Source organism: Pecten maximus, chromosome 12 (genome assembly GCF_902652985.1).
Source record: "Pecten maximus chromosome 12, xPecMax1.1, whole genome shotgun sequence".
In the NCBI taxonomy this organism is placed as follows: Eukaryota; Metazoa; Mollusca; class Bivalvia; order Pectinida; family Pectinidae; genus Pecten; species Pecten maximus.
This window is the reverse complement of record NC_047026.1, coordinates 8,697,633-8,725,022: the sequence shown is the minus strand read 5'-3', so window position 1 is coordinate 8,725,022 and position 27,390 is coordinate 8,697,633. Positions and strand designations below refer to the sequence as shown.

Sequence of the window (27,390 nt, the reverse complement as noted above, 5' to 3'; positions counted from 1 at the left end):
AGAAAATCTTTGTCAGCACTCTTGCGACTTCATTTCTGAACGGATCCTGACCAAACTTCATATATGGGTCCAGCATGGGAATACCTCGAACAAGTTTATGTTTTAGGGCGCCAAGGTCAAGGCCAATGTCACCATTACTATTTATAGAAAATCTTTGTCAGCGCTGTAATGCGACTTCATTTTTGAACGGATCCTGACCAAACTTCATGTATGGGTCAAGCATTGCAATACCTCAAGCAAGTTTGTGTTTCAGGGCGCCAAGGTTAAGGTCAAGGTCACCGTTACTATTTATAGAAAATCTTTGTCAGCATTGTTGCGACTTCATTTTTGAATGGATCCTGACCAAACTTCATATATTGGTCCAGCATGGCAATACCTCAATAACCCATGCCTGATAATAAGCTCATCCATGTCTATTGCAGTTCAGTGCAAATGACAACTGATGTTATTTCAATGTCCTGCAATAACCCCACCCCCCATTTTGCGTCAGAGTTCATGTGTTAGCACGCGAGGGGATTTGTATCGTTTGCGATGCCTTGTTTTGTGTTTGATACAGGAATATTGTATGTTTTTGGTGTGTTAAATTAATCATTTTGATAAAATGCTGTTTGACCCATAGATACAGGGCTGTTAGATCTTTTGATACAGGCCTACTGGGCCTTTTGATGCAGGACTATTGGACCTTTTGATACAGGTCTATTGGACCTTTTGCTAAAGGGCAACTGGGCCTTTTGATACAGGGATACTGGATCTTTTGATAAAGGACTATTGGACCTTTTATAGAGGGCTACTGGACCTTTTGATACAGGGCAACTGGGCCTTTTGATACAGGGCTACTGGGCCGTTTGATACAGGACTATTGGATCTTTTATAGAGAGCTACTTGACCTTTTGATACAGGGCTGTAACTGGGCCCTTTACCTTGTTTAATACAGGCCCAGTGTAGCTTTTGATTTATTTGCTACAGAACAGTTTGACATTTTTGTTATGTTTGATACAGGCCTGTTGAACCTTTTCTTCAGTTTTGACTTATAGTGCTAGAAGTTTGTACAATACCTGTTCAATATCTTATAAGTTAGTGCTGGATATTAAAGCAGGTTGCTCTTTGATCCCTTGAGGACCACGATAAAACCTGGCTGTAGACATCAGGAAATAAATCAATCAGTCATTACCATTCATGTTTCATCCTCCTGATATAAGAAGCTTAAGAGATATTTCTATCCCAGTATAAATGTCATCCTATTATTGAACCTGTTTGATTGGAATATCCGTCCAATACTATACAATTATTGCCTTTGGCTGAGGTGTATATGGATATTTATTAACCTGGAGATTGTGATATTAACCAAAATGAAGCAGAGGTCAATATCCTAATCTAAGGGGCATTCAGCAGCTCAGATTGCCTTTCAGCTTCTCAGAAATTTCATATTCATAAAATATTTCAAAATGTTTACCCGATGGTAATCCCTCTGATCACAAATATAAATTTACTGCAGTCAGTATGTGATATAGCGATCTAAAAAGATTTGATCAGGGATCTAGAGGTCTATAAAGAGGTTTAGTGGAATCAGAGATCTAGAGGTCTAGAAAGAGGTTGAGTTGATCAGGGATCTAGAGGTCTATAAAGAGGTTGATTGGATCAGGGATCTAGAGGTATATAAGGAGGTTGATTTGATCAGGGATCTAGAGGTCTATAAGGAGGTTGATTTGATCAGGGATCTAGAGGTCTATAAGGAGGTTGATTTGATCAGGGATCTAGAGGTCTATAAAGAGGTTGATTTGATCAGGGATCTAGATGTCTATAAGGAGGTTGATTTGATCAGGGATCTAGAGGTCTATAAGGAGGTTGATTGGATCAGGGATCTAGAGGTCTATAAAGAGGTTGATTTGATCAGGGATCTAGAGGTCTATAAGGAGGTTGATTTGATCAGGGATCTAGAGGTCTATAAGGAGGTTTAGTGGATCAGAGATCTAGAGGTCTATAAAGAGGTTGAGTGGATCAGGGATCTATAGGTCTATAAAGAGGTTGATTTGATCAGGGATATAGAGGTCTATAAAGAGGTTTAGTGGATCAGGGATCTAGAGGTCTATAAAGAGGTTGATTTGATCAGGGATCTAGAGGTCTATAAAGAGGTTGATTTGATCAGGGATCTAGAGGTCTATAAAGAGGTTGGGTGGATCAGGGATCTTGATGTCTATAAGGAGGTTGGTTTGATCAGGGATCTAGAGGTCTATAAGGAGGTTAAGCAGAGAACATTGAGAAGCTGGTTACAGTGTGGTAACATGACTGACCTTATCTAAGATAATGTGATAGATAAGATGTATAATTGGGATAAATGAGAACATCCGATGACCTTGGATGACCTTGTGTGTAGTGTAACCTTAGATAACAGGACAGTGACTCAGGAGATTCTGTAGACTTAAGAGATGTTTTGACCAGGGCCAGTTACTCCTGTAGGAGGTTTATATTTGGTTGTTTTCAAAACTACAGCTGTCTAGGTTGCTAAGTTAGTTCAACTCCAATCAGAGGTATTAAGAATCCTGGACTTTTATCATTAAAATTTACTTTCCTGGGGATGTCACAGACATCCAGCCTGGGACGGAGATAAACTTGAGAAAAGGGGATGTGGACAGTCTGGGAAAGAAATAAACTTAATAAAAGTGACTATAGGACCAGGGACTTTTACATGTCAACGTTTGGAGGTCTTGGGTTCGAATCTGGGTTTTGACTCTATTGTATTTTACTCCCTTTTACTTTAGAAACGAACAAGATAGATAGATATAAGATAGGAGACTATGGACTCTGGTCTATAAATAGTTTCTACACATACAAATGTACATGTAGTAAGCTGATGGAGATGATGAGCTTCCCATCATCACATATAACATTTTGGTGTTTTTTTTAGATTTGGATGAGTCATACCGCAGCCTACTGATAATAACAACAGCCTGCCTAAATTGTTCTCTGTTTGTCATTGCTGTACAATGTATACAGCTTATGTCCCTTTTCAATGTCACCCTGGTAAAGATACTAGCCGCTTCAGACCTACTCGGTTCAGGGAGAATTTTTCTTTACCTCATTCCGTAATGGCCGACTAGTAAACCAGAGGTCTCTAGAGGAGACATTGAAATAAACCTTATTTTCTGTCTTCAAAGTCACCTTGGTGAAATACTAGCTACTGTCCATGGACTCACTGTCTACAGGCCTCTGGTTTGATCCCTGTGATCTGTTACATTTACATACAGTTGAATTTATACACACACTGTTTAAGACAGATCTCTGACAGAGTGTATAGAGTAAAAGATTTGGTGATTCTTGTATAAAATATTTTAAAGAGGTGACTTTGAGTAAGAAATATTTTTACGACAAACAGTCTCTGTGAATGGGTTTTTAATTAATTCCTAAATGTTGTATAAAATTCAGTTTAGATTATTTTCGGAATTGTCTTATGATGGCAAGATCGAGTGTGAAAGATACGAAAATCCTGACTACCTGTAACCAACTGTACTCTGTAATAAGCATAGAGGATCAACACATATCACATTTGTGTCTCAAAGTAGGGGGAAGGGAAAAAGTAAAGGTATTTTATAAGGCAACAAAGGTGGGCTTATTACCAGACAAGGGCTTATTTCCAGGCTTGGGCTTATTATCAGACATGGGCTTATTACCAGACATGGGCTTATTACTAGATATGGGCTTATTACCAGACATGGACTTATTACCAGGCATGGCCTTATTACCAGGCATGGGCTTATTACCAGACATGGGCTTATTACTAGATATGGGCTTATTACCAGACATGGACTTATTACCAGACATGGACTTATTACCAGACATGGCCTTATTACCAGGCATGGGCTTATTGCTGGATGGATTCTGTAGGTGGTATCTAAACACTGCAATGGCCTTATGAAACCATCAGATTCCCGAGTGTATGTGAAGGGTACAGCGGACATATCTGTCATTTCTCTACTACATCCTGTAAGTTGATTTTGGCACTGACTACTTAAGTGGATCACCTGTCGGTATAGTTATAGAGAAATCTAGGAGATCTCACTCCAGCAGACTCGGAAACATTAAGTGTAATGAGAACCCCAGTAACATTACAGTGTTGTTCATGTGTATTCTGTGTATATTAATGCACATATTCCAATTTCATAATTTTCCCAGAATTAATTCAATTTCTACATGCACCAAAACACATGAGGAAATTCATAGCATCTTATGTCTATTAATTATTGTAGGTATATTGTGTACTTTACATGTCGGGAACAGATCCTAACGAACATTATGGTATTTGTAAAGGAAAACATTCCGAGTCAGGAAAACTCTTTACATGTACATGGTAAACAAGGGCAGTTACAAACCTTTTTATGATCTACAATGAAATTTGAGTGTAAACAGACATGAATTAACAAACAAATGTAAATCTGGTACATGTATATGTGTCGGTTAAATCTAAGGTAGATATCCAGTTTTATGAACTCTCAGTTTATGTCTGAGGGAAATATTCTAGATATTTGTTATTTGTGCAGAGTTTGGAGCTCTTCCAGGTTTTAATTCTTGTCTGATTATTTAGATGTTTGTCTTTAATTTGATAATCTTTAATTATTGCAGACACTAATTTGGTTATCTCTCAATGGAAGTAGAATTTTCAAAATATTAATTTTCTTTCCTTTATTTGTGCTATTCTTCTCTCATTTCTTTTCTCTCATTCTGCATTTTCTTCTCTTTTCTTCTCTTTTCTTCTCTCCTGCCTTTTCTTCTCTCATTCTTTTTCTTTTCACATTCTGTTTTTCTCTCAATAAGTGTGTCACTTGATAGTCTATATCAAAAATGGTTATCAAATGTTTGTTTGAGTACATACTGATTTTGCCCCAGTATATGTACATATATTAAGACATATCAAATGTAGAGTTATGACCCTTAAATTCCCATTTTCTTGTATCAAATTACCTGTAGTCAAACTTATAACAAGTGTTCCTATATATTTGACACTTATAGTTACCATATTGTATCTTTTTATACAAGTTCGTTATCGGAGCGACAAACTGTATAGTTGAGTCTCGCACAACAATATACAGAGTTACTGCCCTTTGTTTACAAAGCATTATTTACTTCCCTCATACAGTATGCCACTAAGAAGTTTAAACTTTTGTTTCTTTAGATGGAAGAGTTCCTTTCACAAAATTCAGATCTGAATTAATATAGAGTTTTGGTCTTTTGTTCATTTTTAATGTCAAAGTCTGTTTGGAGAAAGGTACCCAGGATTACAATAAATACATTACATTAAATAAACTTTTATATGTAAATATATGTTAATGAGTCAGATATCCGTAAATCAGTATGATACGCTTTCTAACTTTCAAACTAACATCAAAGTATCTCTGCTGAAAATCACCGGTGTTGTTTTATAAGTTTGTTGGTAATATTTAAGGGTCTGGATTTACCTGAAGTTAAAATTTATCTCAGAAATACTAAACCCTTGTTATTTCCAACCCTGAGGCCAGGTTTTCTTCCTAAATCTACATCATTAAAATGTTTACAGATTCTGAGGATGATCCCGGATGTACAAGTCAGGGTTTTTTTGTGCAATTTTTATGTTTTGTGATAATGACTTAAAGAAAACAATGACTATGATGATAAACATGTTAAAACTGTCAGGTAGGGTTTTGTTTACATTCTCATCACAAGTAGGGAAAATGTATCCATGTTCATATTTTGGCAACAATTTTGAATAGCTGATATAGGTGCATTGAAATTATTCTATTAAATTCTGACAGTGTTAATTGTACTTTGCTAAATTCTGACAGTGCTAGTTGTACTTTGCTAAATTCTGACAGTGCTAATTTACTTTGCTAAATTCTGACAGTGCTAATTTAAGATTGCTAAATTCTGACAGTGCTAATTTACTTTGCTGAATTCTGACAGTGCTAATTTAAGATTGCTAAATTCTGACAGTGCTAATTGTACTTTGCTAATGGTAGTTTGCTAAATTCTTACTGTGCTAGCTAATTGTAATTTAATCTAATCTGTTTAAAGTTACTAATGATCTGCAATTTGATTTAGTTTTTGTACAGTTCCCCTAGATCAAACTGCCTTGACATTGGATCAAATCAAAAACAATTGTGTAGTTGATGCATTTTAACTTTTTTATAAGACGTGAGAGGAATGGAGTCCGCCAGGTTAAGATAATTTTACAAGTGTTGTTAATTAAGGAAAATATAAGTAGTATATTATACACTTCAACCAATCGGTTTATAAGTCTGTAGTATTATCCGTGGTTAGACGGCCACTATATGGGTATAGAACTGAAACGGTTGTGGGCGAGGAAAAGCCAAAGATTAACTTAGTGTTGTAATCTAGTGTAAAATGAAACACCTCGACATGACGGGGGTAAGTAGGTACGACTATCTCACCGATATCATAGAATCTATAGAGGATCTATTGTATTGTTTTAGTTTTGTAGGTGAATGTTTGAGAAAAGTGGATGAATTATTCATATACCCCCAAAAGGGGTGTATTTATATATACAGTATAGTCCTAGTGTGTCGCCATTAGTGTAAAACTTATCTCAGAAACCCCTGGACAAATTTACTTCATATTTTTAGATAGCATTTACTGAATTAAAAAGTTCAGTGAAAATTCATAACTTTCATAAATATCAGAGGAAATGGAAACAAATGTTCAATTCTGATTTAGTTGCATACAATTGAAAATATATCTGAAAATTGATAAATTTTGTTCTTCTTAATAAATTAAATCCTCAAAATGTGATATTATTATTAAATGATATTTGGAGAAACTTCTGAAAAATGATGAATATTTCACACAAAACTAGAAACTTGTAGACGTCTTTACACTTAGCTGGTACGCTGCTGTTGTTATTAAGGTGATAAAATGAGGAATATTGTATGTTTCTAAATGTAACCATCTGTTACAAACATTAAACTCTAGAATCTACTAGTGATATTTACGCTTTCTATTGTTCATAGCTTTCTATTGTTCATTTAAGCATTGAACGGCTTCCAGTTGGCATTCATATTGACTATGAATGCCAACTGAAAGCCGTTCAAAGCTTATATTTACCATCTGCAATTTTTATTTGTCGTGCGATTTTTTTTTGAAGTTGGCAGTTCATAAGCTGGTGAACTCGCAACTGAATTGGTAGGGTTATATAGTGGCAGTGCCATACAATGGTAAATATAGCTATTTCCTAAAATGTCAAATGTCATACCATAGATAACATGAAGAGTTCATTGTTTATCAATTTTCTCCAGCTTTTCATAGTTGCTGTGAAACTATAAATATATAAGTGCTATAAACATTGTTGTATGTATTTTTTTATATAATTGGAGCATGGGCTAACCACGAAAGTTTGTACCCACAAAATAATTTGAAAGCTTCAAACCACAAAAGTATACATATGAATATTGCCGGTTATACATTAAATTACAAAATTTATAAAGTACATATTTATCAATAATTTTGAATGCCAAAAGATATAGAAATTATTATGCATATAAATAGAATAGCAAAAATAAAATGTTATCCTGATAAGCTGATACTGGAAAAAGGTGGTTGAGAACGGAGTCGGTGTAGACGTCGGCCAACACACGGAGATAAGTTCTACTAGGTCAATGTTTACATGTAGGCGTAATCTCTTACTTCAAAGACTTTCGCTTACAGGAATTAATTCCGTCATATCTGGGGTCATACAGGTTGATATTGTTATCAGAGCTTTGTTGTGTAAGCCTTGTTACTGGTATATTACAGAGCAGTGTATGTATGTGCCCCGCCCCCTCACACATGAAACTCAGAATATACTCACTTTGTACATGTGCACCTGTCTGCCCTCAAAGTTCAAGTACGGTTTTATTTCAAAATAGTATTCAAATATCATTTAGTAGAACAAAGGCAATGTTTAAGGCAAAGGACACTGTTACAGCAAATTGAAAGAAAAAAGAAAAAACTCGGAGTGAGATGGGGAGGGGAGCGGGGGCAGGGGTCAGATCATGTTGATTACGGTGATATGATTGCTAAAATTAGAAGATAAAAAACATCAGGTAATAAAGAGATAAAACAGCTATATTTATAGAATTTATAGATATTTAAAGAACTGCTAATCAAGTATTTCTCATTTTATCAATTTTTGTTTGACCACTTCTGACACCAATGTGTGGTGGAGGTCCTCAATGCCGACACTTAACTGGTGCCCCAATAATTTCCAGTTAAGTACTTCCTGATGGAGCAAAAATATTGGATATTTGTAACAAATTTCTGCAAACATGTAGGGATATAAAAATTGTTGACAAGTCTTCTGTAGAGGACAATTTAGGTTGATTTGTCAATTGAAAACTACTTGATTTATTGCCCTTTTCTTTGTTGATTATGATTATATAGTTATTTTCTGTGAAGATGTTCGAAATAATTTCGGGATTTTTCTTATCTTATTAATTTTCAAATTTAGAAATTAATCAATCTAGGACTGTTACAACTTTCTTTATAAAAAAATAGGATTATTACAACTTTATTCTTAAAACAAGGACTGTTACAACTTTATTTTTAAACAGGAACTGTTACAACTTTATTTATAAAACAATGGCAGTAATTAATCATACATATCTATGCTAATATTGTGTAGAATACCAAGCACTGTGTGTCCATATTAAACAACAGTTCCTGTATTTATAATGATGGGGAAGCCATTAACTTAAACTTCTCAGCAAATACCTGTAGCTAGATATTCAATCCTGTGAATTCCTGTGGTTCTGAAACAATTAAGGTAGACATTTAATTTGAATGGAAAACATTTACCTGTATGTTTGGTGATTTATGAATTGACCCGGTAGGAATGGCTACCTGACTTAGAAAGTCTGTATTCTGATAACAGTAATTTACCTATGTGTGTCAGTTATCCACCTCAGGTTGTCCATTTCTATCAGGTAGATACGATCAGAGACTTTCAGGTGTGGACAAATTCCCCGGGGACACAGACAATTTTCACCTGTTTGAACTGTAATTACTAAACATCTCTGTCTACCTGTTGACTGTGTCATTAGCTGGTGTCACTCTGAGTCGCTCTACCTCGCCACTTCCAGTCAGCGACAAATACGACCGACATACAGGTGCTATAATCGGAGAGTTGTAAATGAAGATGGAGGAAGCTGATGAATTCTCACCTGTTTAGATTTAGCTGTTGTCTGGGAAACATCTTCTTAAGGATGTCACAGAGATTTACTTCTACAACACAGGAGAGCTCCACTCCCAGGATTTACCTCTACAACACAGGAGAGTTTCGTTCCCAGGACTGTAACTAATTCTCACTGTCATTCTTGTGTTTCCAAAACTTCAAATTACCTGAATATTTTACCTGAAGGATACAGGTGGAGTGTTTTGGGAGTTATATAATTAAAAATTGTTGATAATTAACAATTTATTTGTTTTAAGACGGAAGGATATAACTGTTTCACTGTGTGATCGTCAATGTCATAAAAATATTTGGACGACATCTCAAGATTTTTGAATGCTCACTCGAGGAGATACCTGTGATATGGATATTTGCAGGAGGAACTCCTTAACTCGTCAATTTACCTGTATGACCTCTCAAGGATACTGATTCTCATATATACAAAATTTCATTGATCGTTTTCATATCATCATTTCCGATTAGTGTGTACAGGAAAGATGTTTGGTGTGGAAGTTTATAGGAAAGTCGGTGACCCAAGTGTTAAGGGAAGTCGGTGACCCTGGGGCTAAGGGAAGTTGGTGACCCCGGGGCTTTACCAGGTGTACGTTAAACATTGGATGTGTCAGTAGAGGTAACATATCACCTGTCAATGTTAGGTCTATAAGTCTATTAGACACCTGACATCTGACCTCATTCTTCTCTATCTGACCTTGATATTCTTGTCCTCCTGGACTATGTCCCAGTGAACACAGGCCCTTATATTATCAAAGTGAACCAAACAGTTTAGGTTACAAGAGAGTTAAATCGTGTGTAAACTATCTGCATACTTTGCAGGAATACATGTAACCTGTGACAGTTGTGACAGACAAAGTCTAACTCTCTCTCCCAACATCTCCTGGTCCTCCTCCCCTTTGCTCCTCTCTCCAGCATCCCTATCTTTTCGAACTCCTCGGCCCCTCTCTCCAGCATCCCCATCTTTTCGAACTCCTCAACCCCTCTCTCCAGTCCAGAACTCTATTTGGGATTGTCCTACACTGGTGAAAGCCAGAAGCTCACCAGCCCTTTCCTCCTCAGTAATCCTCCTCAGTAAACCCCTTCTAAATAACCCTACTTAGTAGTCCCTCCTCTGTAACCCTTCCTCAGTAACCCCTTCCCAATAACCCCTCCTCGGCACCCTCATGTCTATACACAGACCGGTCTGGCAGCTGGAGCTTCCTCATCCATTCATCCCAGCCCCTTCATCCTCCTCACTGCTCCATCCTCTTCCCCATCACTCAATTTCCCATCTGTGTATGTGATTGCTCTACAGACAAGGCAAGGTCTGTATCCCTCCACTTCTAGTCCCCATCCACAGACCCACAGCCAAAGTCTGAAGTAACCTCCTCCCCCTCCTAGTCTTCAACACATCCAGATCAACACTGCCGTACAGCAGACAAGTCTGTATCCCCCTCCCCAGTCCCTCCAACATCCCCTCCAGTCCCCCTCCTCTGCCCCTACAACCTCCCATCATACCCTGTCCCCTTCATCAGCCTAACCTCCCATCCTACCCTGTCCCCTTCATCCCCCCTCTCCCCTCCTCCCCCATCTAGACCCATCCCCTCCCCTCTCTCTGCTGTCCCACTACACTGGTGACACTCAGGCCTGTGTTGATAATCTATTTTTAGCTGTTCATGTTTTACACAGCTTGTTTACATTTTGGGAGGAGAGAGACCAGCAGAGTGAAAGTGATTCCAGTCCTGTTAGAAGGTTGTCAGATCTCTCTACCTGGTCAGTTGTGACACAGTGATTAGTGGACAGACCTATTTCGACATTCCATCATTTATGGATTCTTGTATAAACCACAGTGACCATCCTATAGACTAAATGGCATTCATGGTGTGATGACCGCCATGTTTCAGACTGTATCCTATCCAAAGGATTCATAGAAGATCAGGATTTTAAAAAGAAATATCAGAAATTCCAAAAGCCACGGACACATGCTATGCTGTAATTAATTGTCACCGTATTAATGACTCTGAAAGTCAGAATTCCTGGGTGGGCACGGAAACTACGTTAAAACTCTCCTAGGGCATACATCCTATATATTGTGTTTTATAAGATAAGCTTAGGAGAAGGTGTTGTGTGGGGAATGGATTTATTGTGGAGCGTTATATTAACATTGTCTGGCCGTTACAACTGTGGATAGTGATATTTTCCTACACCATGGAGGAGACTGGAATCATATATAAACAAATGACCCCTGTGTTTGACATGTATGATGATGAGGAGGATATGTATGTAAGTATATAGATAGTTTGTTTAGATTTATGCCTACGATAGAAATTAAATCTTATACTAAACCAGTCCTATAGGACACATATCATTGGAAAATGATCCTAACAAAAAGTAAAATCTGTCAGCAGTATAGGACGGGGAAATGTTGTCAAATTCCCCTAAAGTGTTTTAGTACATTTCCGTTATTAATCGACAGAATTAACATATTTTTTCCATTTAAAAATTTAAAAAATTATCTAGGGCGTCAATTCTGCGGAGATTATTTAAAACTCTTTAGTCGTACAGTTCACATCATCATGACTAGGGTTTTAAAAGTGTTTGAAATTTAGGAAATCTGTTTAATGTGACACATATACACCCCATACATTAATGCTAATTAGCATCAGTGATGACTATTAAACCTTTATCAGATGGGTCCACCCTTTACCGTGATTCATGGCTTGTCTGTATACATCAGTCGTGTTTTGGGAATGTGTCGCTCACAAACATCCTGTAGGGCAATCACATCATGTGTTCTGTCGGACTCGTACCATCATTTTGTTACGGACATTGAGTCGGAATAAATGTACACTTTAATCTTGTATTGTATCCTGTTATGTGATTCGAATATGAATGTATCACTTTATTTTGTGTTGTGGACTCAAATTGTATCAAAGTCAGACTAAAATTCTTGTTTATTGCCTAAATCTGGTGAATTATCTTTGGGGCATTTATTCATTAAGTACTTAAGTGGTAATTTGTCAAATTCATTCATCTTTGTGTTGATGAACTTTGATATTACACCAGTGATTTGTGTTGAAATCAAATGCTGAAAACCTGTTATGATTATATAGTGAAACATCTGTCCCTGATTTCATCAACTTTTAACTTTTCCATAGGAAATATAAATGGATTTAAAGAAAAAACGCTTGTTAAGGAATTTTTCTTTAATTCTGTAATGCCATGGCAACTTTTATATTGAGAAATGTCCTGAAAGAATGTTTATGAAACTAAAACCAGGTCATTTGGATGAAATTTTGGTCTGATTTCAATTTTTTCATTTTTATAGTTTAATTTGTAGTGATGATCAAATAATTGTGTCGTGTCTTATACTCTGAGTGGATATATAATCAGTATAATCGGTCCTGGCGGGCCCTCAGACCTCTTCAGCTAATCTTAATGGTCCATTATAATACCACTGACCTTATCATCTTCAAATACAGATGTTTGATAGACCAGCGACTTTATCATAACTCTCCTAATAATGACACTCTCTACATCTCATAAAGTCCCCTTACCTTCTCAAGGGTAATTTAGGGTAAATGTCTCAATATTTTGATATCCCTAATAAAAGTCATTCTTACAGTTATCGATGTTCTGATATCCCTAATGAAAATGACTAAAAATTCCAAGTATTTCATTGTTTATAGATACTAGGTCATTAACAGTGCAATTAAAAACAGCTGTGAAAAAAATCACAATTAACAGTTTTGAAGAATAAAAAGCAAAAAACAAAAATCGGAACTAAATTATGAGTTATCATGATTCAAGGACATGTACTGTAGCTTGTCTTAGATAATTTATTGGTTTGTATGTAAATTTCGGAGATAATTGATGGTAATTTTACACAAATATGTAAATATTCCTATTCTTTAGTGTTATTTTGTTGGCTTTAGCTTTTAGGACTGAATCTAAAATTTATAAAGTGATGAATGAATCTTCAGAAGAAAAGACAATTGATCAATTTAAATTATGAGATTAATGTCTGAACCTTATTAATAGTCATGATTGCTTCTAATTTTATTAGAATTAATGATTGACAACTTGTGGATCACCTAATTGACTGATTTAAAATTTAAATAAATGTAAATGTAAACTTTATTTTTAAATAATTGTGAAACAATTAAGTTATATCAACTAACATTTATCACTCTTGATAGCCTGGATGTAAGGGTCTTACTGTGGGGGGAAACTGGAGTACCTGGGGGGAAAAACCAACCAGGTCAAAAACCAACCTGGTCAAAAACCAACCAGGTCAAAAACCAACCAGGTCAAAAACCAACCTGGTCCGGCAGGTGACCCCATACCTTTTAACATCTGATCAGGGAATCAAGTGTGCTACCAGCACTGTGTCAGCCGATTATCCAAAATGTAACATATTGGATCATAAGAATTGATATAATGGCTACATGTATTGAGTGATATACGAATATAATTTTAAACATGGGAATGGACTCTTTCTAGCCTGTCTGAACGTTGGTTTTTGGTTTGACTTTGTCAGACTCCCCAATGCCACATTGTTACATTGGTAACAGAGTATTTAGTAATTGGTTATCTCCTAGCCATATGATGAAGAAAAGATTTCTAGAACAGGATATTTTATTAACACCAAAAATATTCTACTTAAACAAAGGTACAATGGTTTTCTCACATCCACTGCATAAAGTACAATGTTTATAATAAGAAAAAATCACAGGGGTCGTATAAAGGTGAGGGTTCACAGGGGTCGTACAAAGGTGAAGGTTCACTGGTACTTCAAGAGTATAGTATGTAACTGGTATTCCATATAAAAAAGGAAAACATGATTGCCAATCATATTGTATATCAAAGGCCTGCTGACAGGAGATTGTTGTGGGTGAGATTGTTTACAGGGCAGTAGGCCTTCACCGGAGATATTAAATGTTGATTGTAAATTAGCTTTCTCTTGGACCTGTTTCCATTATCTCTCACAATGGGTATTTTTACAGCCAAGGATCAATTTATCCCTGAAACACAACATTTGTCAGCCATTGGTTGTAGATTTGATGTGGAGATGAGGTATTAACCCTCCACCTGCCCTACTGATTCTATCTGTTGGTGCGACCAAATCTCATATACATACATGTGCCTGTTCATCTGCAATGTCAAAAATTGCATAATTACATGCAAGTTCTCTTTGGTTAGTAGAGTGACATATTTAATTCAGGTTTACTGACATTGTCTAGGACATATTTCATTGTCAACAACAACTGTGAAATGTTATATATTCATGTGTAGCTGTTTTGAGGACGAAGTGCCTCGGGATTGGGGTTGTACATCCAAAATATCCAGAGTTATGGCCCTTGTTTTATTAAATGATACCAGATTTAGCCTGAAGACTGGGTATTATAGATAATCTTGTGTTAACTGACCTTAATATTTGTCATACAGCCAGGAGGCAGGAAGATATTTGTGAATTGGATATAAAGATCATACCTTATTTATGACATACCGGAGGCAAAAAACAACTGTGAATTTGAGATAGATATAAGATGGCTTGCTTATAAATATCGTTAATATCCATGAGAGGATATAAAAACTGCTGATATCCACTAATAAATGTTATAAGTTTATAGGAATATTTTAACTTTGATTTAATGCGTCAGTATCACTTATAAGCATGAAAAGTAGAAATTGACATCAATTTGATATGAATCAATACTGTTATACTATGGTAAAACTATCGGTATCATTTTTACTTTGCCGATGGTCATATGTGTCCCATAAAATAAATACTAAAGTTTCAGTAGTTTAGAGAGATTTCAGACTTAATTACACATAATGGGACAAGCTGACACAGAATATTTTCCCCGTGGTTGTGTTTTAGTATTGAATTAATGTCCATAATGTTGTGTTAATATTCAGAGCTGTATATTTTACACCCACATAGTGAATTAATAACACCAAACACCATTGTGATTTACATATAATAGTCACTATTACTGGGGAAAAACACTAACCCAAATTTATCAAAATAAGGTCAAAGAATCTTCACTGAAGGTCCTGTAAGGGGAGGTAATTCACTCTTCATTGAGATCGTGTCTGTAGAATAAGAGATAACCGAGTCGTCAGATTGTCTTTACAAATGGAGGAATTAACTTTTTAAAGAAAGATAAAAATTCTTAGGAAATAATATCATTAAGTAGTAATTGAGAAAGGTTGTGCAAAGGGAAGTAATTTGATCATTACCTCCCTTTGTCAGAACTTTTTCTGTTATACATTTGTTTCAGTATAAGATATATACCTAAATATTCAATATATTTTAAACTCATTGACAATTTTCATTCAGTGTCTGACTGACACTATTTTATTGCATACTTTGTTGGGTAATCCTTCCGTTTTGTATATGTACTCCAGTCTGCGTAGCTGTATGACTGTGTATTGTATAGGATTGACCGGTGTTCCTATTGTGTACTTACAGACAGGGGACCAGAGAAATGACGTGTACCATGTCCTGGAGACCATCCCCGAGGACCCTGCTGAGATGATGGACCAGAAAGATGTGACACTGGCCCCTCCCTATAGCAGGGATGGGGCAGAAAGTCCAGAGGTCATGGGTCAAAGGTTACAGGAACAGGAAGTGGTAAGTCATCATGTCAGTCAAGCTTTTCAGTAACATTTCTATGTGAGTTTGAGACAAAGTCTTATATCAATTCACGTTTTGCCATTTTTCACACCACTTACTTAAAGTACATGTGTTAGCTATATTGTACGTAACACTTATCTAAAAAATGCACAGGATGACGCACCTGATGAGGTGATTGAAATTTCTTGGCAATAGTCAGTGATCTGTCTTTCAAGATAGGTAGATATAAAAGAAATTTGTAGGTCAGATCAGATATTTCAAATACCTTTGTGAACTTCAGTAGAAGGTGACAATTTCAAATGTGTGTATTAGATACAAAAGATTTAATTGAAAGTCTAATGTTGTTTAAATGAGTTTTTTCATTCTAAATTATTTCCATTCAATCTTATATCAAAATGAGAACATGTAACATGTTTTGTGATTTATAGAGTTGTAAAATAAAATAAAAACATTTTCAGCATATCAAGACTTTAGAGCAGACAGCCAGTGAGCTCCAGAAGAAAATAAGCTCCCTACAGCAGGAGAAATCTCGTCTGGAGGACTATCAGGGCTCAAACAAGCTCAGCCTCGAGGAGCGTGAGGCACAGGAAGTGCTCAAAGTCAAGGTAACTGGTGATAGCAGGATCTGAACATTGACTCGTAAAGCTGGTCTATCTAGTGAAAATCTTATCATCCTTAGGTTTTTGTCACCCTTTCTAGATTTTCAAATATTCTGTTTCCTCGATTTCTAATCATGCACATACTAAATACTTTGTTTCACAATTTTTTTTTTTAATTTTTTTTTTTGGAATTTGAACTCTTAAGTCAAACTTGAATAAAATCTCTAAAGAAAAATAGTCGTTGCAGCTATTTGAATTAATATTTCTATCAAAAACCATTGTTAACATTTCTAGTCTCAAATTCATAATTACAAGTTGAATATTTACATCTATAGCATGAACTTCTGTTTGAAAAGAACCATATAACATTTGTTTACATACTCATAACATTTATTTACATACATTTAAATGATTTGTATAATGGTTTAAGTAATGTGTATTGTGGTTTACGTGAAGTTGTATCGGCTGTAGTTATTCCCAGGTAATGGGACCATGCAGATTTCTCAAGGTCATTCCAGTCCCACCCAAGGTTGCAGGGTCCTCATATTCTGTACAAAACCTTCACATATTGAAAACATCAAGCTGACAATGGCAGTAAAAGATCTATAACTTTTAAATATTTAAATTTTATTCTTCAAATCTTATTCCCTCAGTTTTCAGATTTGTAACTATATAGAGCTGGTTCTCAAGCTTTCTTGGTGTTCCAGTATGCGGAAAAAATTTGGAATTTGTCATGTTTTAAAAAAGGAAAAATTAACCCTTTTCACAAATATCAAACCTTCAAAAAATGCAAAAACAAAACAACACTTTTCAGTAACTTTCATTTGTCTGTTGTAATGTATGAAGGTGAAATTGTTTTTACCCATTGTTATAAAGCTGATGTATTGTTACTGGAGAGAAATATTTGTAGTATACTACATATATACAAGATTCAGAAAGTTTTAAATGTTTTGTAAATGTACATTCAATAGGTGATGTTTCCTTTTCAGAAGTATGTCATAAATATCTCTTTATATCTTCACAAAAATTGATCAGGAATTTTTTTTTTTCTGTTCAAATGTCTATATAATCCATACCAAAATAACTGGTCAAAAAAGGCATAACTTCAAATTCTAGATTGGAACCACATTGAAACATTCTTTATTTTGCATTTTCATTAAAAAGAAAATTACACTACAGATAAGTAACAGTAGTTGTGTCAGAAAACAAAACCTGTAATATCTTAAATCATTTTATCTGAAAAGGACTATACATGTACTTGTTATGGAAACTAGAAACAATGACAGATTTGTAAAACAGAGGATAAAAGTTTTGATGATCTTATAGTCCTCCCTGATGTATGTGAAGGTGTTGGTGTAACCCTGGTGATGGATCCCTGTGATTGACAACAGCAACCCAGCAACCAATCAGCTAGCAGCTTTTACTAAAGTGGGCGGTTCAATTTCCTTATATGGATATGTAAAAATATCAAAACTAATTTTTGCAGGATCCACTCACACAAAACAACATGGGATGTGGGGAACTAACACATGGTAACCATGGTAACCAAACAAATGGATCAGTCTGTGATCTAACAGACAGTAACCATAACAACCAACCAATCGGTATCCATCAACACATCAGTAACCATAGCAACCAACAAATTTGTCCTGAACCAGGTGCAAGGGAAATCACTCACTGTATAAAACCTGACAAAATGTTTGCCTGTGGCATTACTCAAACAGATGAAGAAGATAAACAAGATGGAGGTGTAGACAGTCGGACAAACTACGAGAAGTTTGATCAGAAGGGTATCCAGACAGATCTAGTAGAAAAACGAGATGTCGAGATGATGACCGTTCCGATCAAACAAAAGAGTAAATCTCCTAGTCCCGGCCGGCGGTCACCATCCCCAGATCCACAGAAACAACCGCCATTAGAACTGACCAATTTCAACAGCCATATCATCCAGCTAGAACAGGATCTAGCCAAACTACGGGACCAGAACCTCACACTTCGTAGCCTCCTTCAGGACAGCAGTAGTTTGGACAGTAGTCTACTTCAGGAAGATCAGGACTCGGATGGCACGGAAACCATGGAAACCAAGATGGCTGAACTGCTGGTGATATTTGAGGCCCTTCAAGAGCGTATTTACTGCTACGAGACCACAGAACGACAACTTAAAGACCGACTTAAGCTGATGGAAAGGAAATGTCAATGATTTGGAGGTCAGTGAGGGGACGACTCGTGACCAACTGGAGGAGGCTAAGAGGTGTGAGACTGACGTCAGGAAGTCGCTTACTAATGCCCATCTCAAGGTCAGGGAGCTCAAAGAGATCATATTGGATAAAGACACCTTGGAAACAGCTCTCGCGGAAAAGGTAACATGCTTGTAGCATGGAGTGATGTTTGTTAGTATCCGACGCATGACATCGAACGTACAACAAACATCGTGTTCTGAATTTGTTGCTTCGTATTCAGCATGTTTGAAATTATTGAAGATTTATTGAAAACAAGACATCCTTTTAACAGAAGCATGGACAGTCTACAGCAATACACAGGACAAAGAATTACGATACAGCATTACAGCATGAAGTGTTCTGATACAGCATTTTAAAATCGAAAGCCAACTCATAACCTTGTTTATGATAACTTACTAATGTATTTATAAATGGGTAATGTGTGACCTTTGAACCCATCAGTTTTCCTTTCAGCTACTAACCAAATTGGACAATTGTCCTCTTAGGTTTACCTTTGAATTCTTCAGAACTTCATTGAGATAAAATCTTACTACATTTAGAGGGAGGAGGGAAATGTCATTTGTAGGCTCTCAGGGGAGGGAAGGTCAGTTGTAGGTTCTGGGGTGAGGGAAGGTCATTTGGTAGGTTCTAGGGTGAGGGAAGGTCATTTGGTAGGTTCTAGGCTGAGGGAAGGTCATTTGTAGGTTCAAGGGTGAGGGAAGGTCATTTGTATGTTCTAGTGTGAGGGAAGGTCATTTGTAGGTTCTAGGGTGAGGGAAGGTCATTTGTAGGTTCTAGGGTGAGGGAAGGTCATTTGTAGGTTCTAGGGTGAGGGAAGGTCATTTGTAGGTTCTAGGGTGAGGGAAGGTCATTGTTTGTGGGAAAGTTGGGATGTGGGAATGATGTGTGTCTTTGTGATGAGGACCTACACTAGGATGATGAAGGGAAGACTTATTGTTTGACCTATAAAGAAGGAAGGTGAAGGTCATGTGTGTAGATCATTGTTGAGAGAAGATGGAGATTGTTGGGTCTTGAGGATGAAAAGGTCATTACTGTCTTATATATACTTAAGGTATCCTGTAATGATAAATAGCAATCTAGCATGAGTATGCATGTAGCCTTACTGAGTAGTCTAAACATACCTGTACACCATTAATGAAAGGTGTTCTAAGATACCCAACATCTTAATCGTGGAAACGTCGAGAGTCTGACAAGGAATGCTGATATGGTCAGAAGCATGGATTGGAGAATTCTCTATAAATATGATATACCTGACTATAGTCTCGGGTCAAAATATAACGAGGAAAGGGAATAATCACCTGTAATTCCTAATAATACAAAAGTATGAAACGAACCCCATTGTAAATGAGCTTTATTGCATGAATTGCATATACTAAAAACAACATGCATGATGTTCCATGTTCAGGTATGCAGATGTTAGTGAATTAATTAGCTTCACGATTATTTAAGGCCATTATGATCCTTTCTAGAGTTTTTCCAGTTTGAACAAACGATTGTAATTCAGATTATCTCCCCTTCTTTAATTTCCCCCTCTCATAATACATCTCAGCTTGGACCAGAATTAATTTGGATTTTCTGTTTTGCTCAGATAAGAAAATTTGCTACTCTGAATATTTATGAAGACCAAAAATATCTTACAAAATTTCAAATTGTGCCATTTTCAGTGATTTTGGTCTTGGTAAGTAGAAACATATATTTCAAACAAAATTCTTTTCTATCGAAGTCTTTAACATAAAAACAACATAATTTGGCTGGATCTACAATCTGCTTAAAACAATTCTACAAAACTCTGAAGAACCACGTTTACAGCTCTGAATATATTTGAAACCAGCTATTTCTTAAATCGCCCTGCCCTATATTTCTCCTTGTTAACACTGCCATTTCAATAAAAACTGGAGATGTTGTTTCTCGTTGAGATTTTTGTTTGTCAGGAGACATGACAGTTATGTATATTATACAGTTGTTATATGTGTTTCATTAGCTTCGGTGCGGCGGGATATAATTTATCATTAGATAGCATGCAATGACAGAAATGGCCTTGATACATAATATGTATACTTTCAGATCCTGTATTCATGCTGATGTTATTTCTATTCTATTTTATTTTTTCATAGCAAACTGACTAATCACATATCTTAATTTACTTCTACGTGTTATGACTTACTCTCTTGATTTGACCGTGATGTCTGGCAGACATTGTCAAAATGTCACTCTCTCGACGTCTGGTGGACATTGTCAAAATGTCACTCTCTCGACGTCTAGTGGACATTGTCAAAATGTCACTCTCTCGACGTCTGGTGGACATTGTCAAGATGTCACTCCCACGATTTGACTGTGATATTTGGTGGACATTGTAAAGGCCCGCGATAGCACAGTTGGTTAAAGCACCGGCCACGTAACCTAAGGTGAAGATCTGAGGTGTGTGGAGCGACGCTCTCTACCCGTGTCAGTTTGTTTTTCTCCTGAAGCTGAGAATCAAGCTGGTCATTGCTGTCATGATTGTGTCCTTTGACAAGACACTTTACCCTCATAACTCTGGATGACATGTGATGGGCCTCCCGTTTGTTGTTCAGTGAGGTAGTCACCAACTACTACAAATGACCCTGGCATTTCATGGCAAACCCAGCAAACAACCGAATAAAACTTCCTTGGGTCTGTTAAAACACTCGGCACTTAAACTCAAACTTTGGTGTGATGAAAATTAAAAATTTATGCAATGTCAATATATATATAAAATTTGATACATCACAATATCATTATTATTGTTAATAGACTAAACACTGTCTTATGGCTGAATTACCTCATCTGTCTAATACTAACTAGATTTGTACCGCAACCTTTATTTCTTAATCTTAGAATTTTGAGGTCAAATTTTTTTTACATCGGAAATAGTTTTCTTTTAATTCATATTAGTTATTCACCTATTAATTTTTACCTGAAAATCCTTCTTACTGCATGTTTTTGGATTAAATTTTTGAATTAAAATATTATTTTCAAGGACAAGAAACGTTATCATTTTTCGCAGTGAACAATTCAAACTTTTCCTCTTTTTTCAGATATTGATTATTCAAAGTTATTGCCTCAACATTTTATTTATGTTAATAAACGTTTCAATTAAGACAGTAAATTATAACCCTTGTTTAACACCATCATGTGGTTGTTGCAGCTCCAGTTCCTGGAACAGGCGGAGGTCATATCATCAAAGAAAATCAATGAACTGGAACAACGTAACCAGAGTCTACAGCAGCGCCTTGACCTTAAGGAGGAGCTGGAGTCCGATCTACTGCTAGTCGAAACTCTCAAAGAGAGGCTGCAGGAAACACAGTCCGAAAATGATGAACTCAGCATTAAACTTTCTGAAATGGAAGAAAATGAAGAAACTTTAAAAATCAATTGGATGAAAGTGGCTGAAAATGATGCAAATAGAATTCAAAGTTTGGAGGAAAAAGTGAAAGTTCTTGAAAATTCCACGCGGGAATTAAAATCAAGGTTACGGGAACAACAAGATAGGTCTCCGATGCCGACGAGTTCTGAAGGACCTTCGTTAGCCATGGAGTTAACACAGAGTGAGACAAGTGAAATTACCTCAACGGACCAAACCGACTCGTCACTCCTTTACAGGATATCGTCACTCGAGGAGGAACTACAAGCAACGAAAGAATCCAAAAATGCCAAAATCGAAACTTTACAAGAAAAAATCTGTCAGTTGAAAGAAAATGAAATCAAACTTAGTGAAACACTAGGTGAAATGGAATTGGAGGAAAGAGATCTGCGTTCACGGCTTAAACTGTATGAGAATCGTAGTAGTGCAAAATCGGATGAGGTGTACGTAGACAAAATTAAAAAGTTGAGTCGATCTCAACATAATCTGTTGGATCGTATTGATTCGATGGAGGATCACGAGGAAAGTTTAAAATTACGCATGCAAGAGACCGAAAATTCTTTAAGACAAAAAATTGACCAATATGAACGAGAAATCGCACAATATATTGAACAAGAGGAGGAAATGTTGTGTCGTGTTCAGGACATAGAAAAACATGATGATGAACTAATGGAAAAATGTGAACAGTACGAGGCACAGAAATTGGAACTAGAAGCTGAAATCGAGACTCTGAACAACCAGATGGATTCGTATTGTGAACACGAACGTGAAATGATCAAAGCTGGAGAAACACTGAATCAGGAAAATGAGAAACTAGGTCGCGATGTCAGTGATTACAAAAACAAGATAGAACAATTTGAACGACAGGTTGCTCAGTTGAAACTTGAAAAAGATTCATTAAATGCAAAGGTCAAGGACATTTCAGCGGAGTTGAAACAGGTCAAAGTTCAGTGCAGTGAGCTTACCCAGAAACAGGAGTGGTATAGTAAGGAACTAGGTCAGGTTCGTACAGAAAATGATGAACTTACGGAAAAGTTGGAGACGGTAGGGGTTGAACTTGATCAAGTGAGATCAGAAAATGATGATCTGAATGAACGACTTATTGAATTAGATTCTTCTGAACAAGAGTGCTTGGAAAAAATCAGAAATATTGTAATAAAAAATGCCAATATTCAACATTTAGAAAAGAAAGTAGATGTTTTAGAGGAAGCTGAGTATAAACTAATGGACAGAGTTTCGGAACTTGAGGAGATTGAACGAAGCTTAAGATCCAGGTTAGAGGTAGTAAGAATCGATGTTAGTACAGAAACAACTGAGAGTTATTTGCCCTTTTCGGAAAGTTCTGGGGCTGATGAAGTGGTTACAAGGATTGATGTTAAACCTGTGGAGACAAGCGAGCAGACGACAGACACTAGTGACCTTGGGGATGCCTCCCAAGGGGGCAAGGTCACAGGTCTCTTCCAAAGGTTACAGGAACTGGAAAGTGAAAATCAGACTTTGACTGAAAAACTTGTTTCTCTAACGGCAACTGATGCCCAAGTCAAACAGTTGTCTGAGAAAGTCAAACTTCTTGAGAATTCAGAGGACCGGTTGATGGACCGTGTGATGGAACTAGAGGAAATTGAAGACAGGATGAAACGCCAACTTGCGAAAGTTAGTAAATCTTCCGAAAATAGTGTAGAACAGTCAGATTCCGATACTGTTGAGGAAGCGCCAATACAAAATCGGACCAAAAATGTATCTGGTAGAGTAGATGAAGCTAGTCCAGATCGCGACGAATTTGTGGACGCTTTGGAAGAACCCGACAATAGTTTAATGAAACGTCAACTTGAGAAAGCTAAAAAGTCTGCCGAGTCTATTCCTGATTTTGATGCTGATATGGATTCGATTGAAGATGCTGATGATAGCCTGAGGGAAAAAATAAACAAAATGTACCTCGAGAAAGAAAAAATTGCAGGACAGATGAGCAGCATGCAAAAACTTGTGGCCGCGTCCAAGGAAAAACTTGCCGTTAGTGAAAGAGAAATGGCAGAGGAAAAGAAAAAAATGACTGTCTCTGAAAAATGTCTTGAGGAGGTAAAACAAAAGTTATCTTCTAGGGAAAAAGTGCTTTCAGAGTGTCAACTGGAACTGGAAGAGTGTAAAAAATGTCTCGCTGAAAGAACTGAAAAAATGTCTTCTTTAAAAACATCTGAAGAAAAACTGTTAAGAACTGTGGAAATAGAACAAATCAGGTCTAGGGAACTAGAGAAAGAATTGATGTCTACGCAAGAAAAACTCAAAGATGTTCAGGTAGAATATGATTTACGAATTTCCCAGTTTACAGAACAAGTGAATCAAATGGTTGATCAGGAAAAACGGTTGAAACAGGAAACCAACGATTTGTTAAAAGGAAAAGAAATCCTCTTGGAACGCATCGACGAACTTCAGCAACAGAATCAGTCTCAGGAACAAGTGCTATCTAGTCAAAAACCTATGCAATATAAAAATCAAAATGTGTTACATTCAGCCAATCATGTCTCCGATTCTAGTCATGTGACCACGTACAGTTCTCAAATTGACAATGTCGACTTCAAGGCAAAGTACGATGAAGCAGACGCAAAAGTATTAATATTAGTTGAAAAATGTCAGGAATTAGAATCAAAATATCAAGAAAAATGTGATTTAGAAACAAAACATGTTGAAAAAATTCATGAATTAGAACAATTGAGTGATGGTGTGGATTCTCGTAGCTCCAAACGGAGCAGTGTTCACGGTGTTACGGACTTGTCGCCTCATGATAGCGGATTCATGACTGATAATGAGGCTGGAGGTCATGACCTTGTAGTTCAGAATACACAAGACCAAATAAATGCATTCCATGATGTTGTCAAGGCTACCGTCCATGATCTAGAGACTGCCATGTCGGATAACGTTGACCAAACATTCCCTGCGATTTCTAGTCCAGAGGTAGGTGTACGTCAAAAATATTATTTATGTTTCAAGAATAATGAAGTAGAATGTAACTGTAATAAAATTGTTTCATCAAATTAAATGTAAAGTAGAATTGAGTATATATCTTTTAAAAAGAAAACAACTTGTACTCTGTATTCATAATGATTATGGAGAATTTAATCACATGGCGAATTATTTGAATTTCAGTTTTAAAATATTTCTCGTATTATGAATTTACATCAGAGTTACAATGGTGTCTGATGTAGCAGGTATCATATTTCTTATGATGCCCTGAATTGTCTTTTGTTTGAAATCCTCGTCAACAGATTCTAGTTCACGTGATGTTGAGAATTACTGATACATTTATGTATTCTGTCGTTCACAGTCCAAAGATTCCAGTCCATTCCAGAGTACGATAACACGACTGACACGGTGTAAATCTTGTATGTTGGAGAGGCTTGTCGGCTACAACAAGCTCAGGTAGGTGTCAAACATTCTGAAGACTCAGACTTAAATATCAAACATACTTAAGACTTGGACATAAGTGTCAAACTTAGTGAAGACTCGGGCTTAGACATCAAACATACTGAAGACTTTGGCATAAGTGTCAATTTTACTGAAGACTCATCAGACTTAAGTGTCAGACATATCTACGACTTATGCGGTAAAACATGCTAAAGAGTTAGGCTAAGTGTCAAACTTACAGAAGACAAAGATTGTAATGAAAAACTTACCTAGTTTTTGTTTGACAACTTTGCAAATGAATCTTATCAAAATATTGAAAGGGAAAGAGGTGTTGGTGTCTGTTCCAAGGATTTCTCTACAATCATATACTGGCATGGCAGAGTTGTCTCCCTTCTCTGTACTCAAATATAATAGGATAGATCTAAGATTAGGCTGAAGAAATCTTTTTTTTTTTTTTCTTGTAATTTTTTGGTTTAAGGTGTGTTCTAAAGTATATTCTGTAACTTTCTCACATTTAGTCAACCACCTTTACTCTACATAATGCTCTTATGTGAAGATAGAATTAAAAAATGGCTGTAGTGGCTACTGTATGTGTTTTGGTAGACATTAACCCATTTAAATTGAAAAATTAATTGATGGTGAAACTGAACTCAAAGTTTTATAAGATATTATGATGATATTTTGTGATCTGTAAAGGTTTTATAAATAATAATAATTTTTTGTCATATTTTTGGCTATAATTAATAGCTTCCATAAGAATGTTCCTATATTTTTGTAGAGATCTAGATCTGTCTGTGACTGTAATATTGATTAATAAGACCGGAGTTATACAGATGTGAAGGGGAGAAATCACATCAATAATGTATATCGCTGTATAACACCCCCCACTGTCATCACCATCCACCTCTAACGTGGGGATACCAACCCTGTAGGATACGGAATCAATATAAACAGAAGATCAATGTCCCTGTCAGTACCATTTATACCTGTATAATTAGGTAACCACCTGTTACATCGCTCTCTACTGAATTATCTCCCTTTGATGTGACGGCTAATTCTGTGTCTGAACACTTTCATTGTGTTAGCCTATCTTACTAGAAATCTGTTTACCGAAGTACTTGGCCGGTTTAGCTCTGTATGTTTCAACAATTTTACCTTCAAACTCTGGTTCAACAATTTTATGTATCAATATGTTAACATCAAACTCCATGATTCAACAATTTTACGTATCAATATATTACCGTCAAACTCTATGGTTCTACAATTTTATGTATCAATATATTACCTCAAACTCTGTATGGTTCACCAACTTTACGTATTATTGTTACCTTAAACTCGTATGATATAGTTTGGTTAAATAATTAATGATAAATTCATGTGGTTACATACAATATAGACAATTACATTCAATGAGTTAATTGTAAAAAAAGGAAAATTCAAAATTAATAAAATAATTATCAAATTTGTTTTTAAATTAATTAAAAAACATTTAAAATAAAAATAACAAATGTGCATACCTTCAATTCATCTAGTAATTAAGACAGATTAAAAAAAAGAAGAAGAAAACATTAAGTGCTGCATGTAAACAAAATTTTTTGTTTACTAACTTTTTTAGCCCACCATCATCAGATGGTGGGCTATTCAAATCGCCCTGCGTCCGTGGTCCGTCGTCCGTCCGTCCGTCCCTCCGGCCGTCCGTCCGTCCCTCCGTCCGTCCGTAAACAATTCTTGTTATCGCTAATCCTCAGAAAGTACTGAAGGGATCTTTCTCAAATTTCATATGTAGGTTACCATTGGTGCCTAGTTATGCATATTGCATTTTGAGACCAATCGGAAAACAACATGGCCGACAGGCAGCCATCTTGGATTTTGACAATTGAAGTTTGTTATCGCTATTTCTCAGAAAGTACTGAAGGGATCTTTCTCAAATTTCATATGTAGGT

The 27,390-nt window shown here is 36.3% G+C and overlaps 1 protein-coding gene across 3 annotated transcripts in view; it reads left to right on the top strand.

Annotated features, from left to right (window-relative positions):
- Nucleotides 1-27,390, top strand: part of LOC117339143 (centrosomal protein of 290 kDa-like) — a 103,351-nt gene that overhangs the window by 52,146 nt on the left and 23,815 nt on the right. For 2 of the 3 annotated variants that reach the window (XM_033900561.1, XM_033900562.1), the window contains exons 12-15: nt 15,663-15,824; nt 16,286-16,432; nt 21,833-24,997; nt 25,368-25,462. In XM_033900561.1, the coding sequence (XP_033756452.1) occupies nt 15,663-15,824; nt 16,286-16,432; nt 21,833-24,997; nt 25,368-25,462 (3,569 nt within the window). Of the gene's footprint in view, nt 1-11,377; nt 11,468-15,662; nt 15,825-16,285; nt 16,433-21,832; nt 24,998-25,367; nt 25,463-27,390 lie in introns of those variants that run through there. The other variant, XM_033900563.1, reaches the window with a different exon arrangement.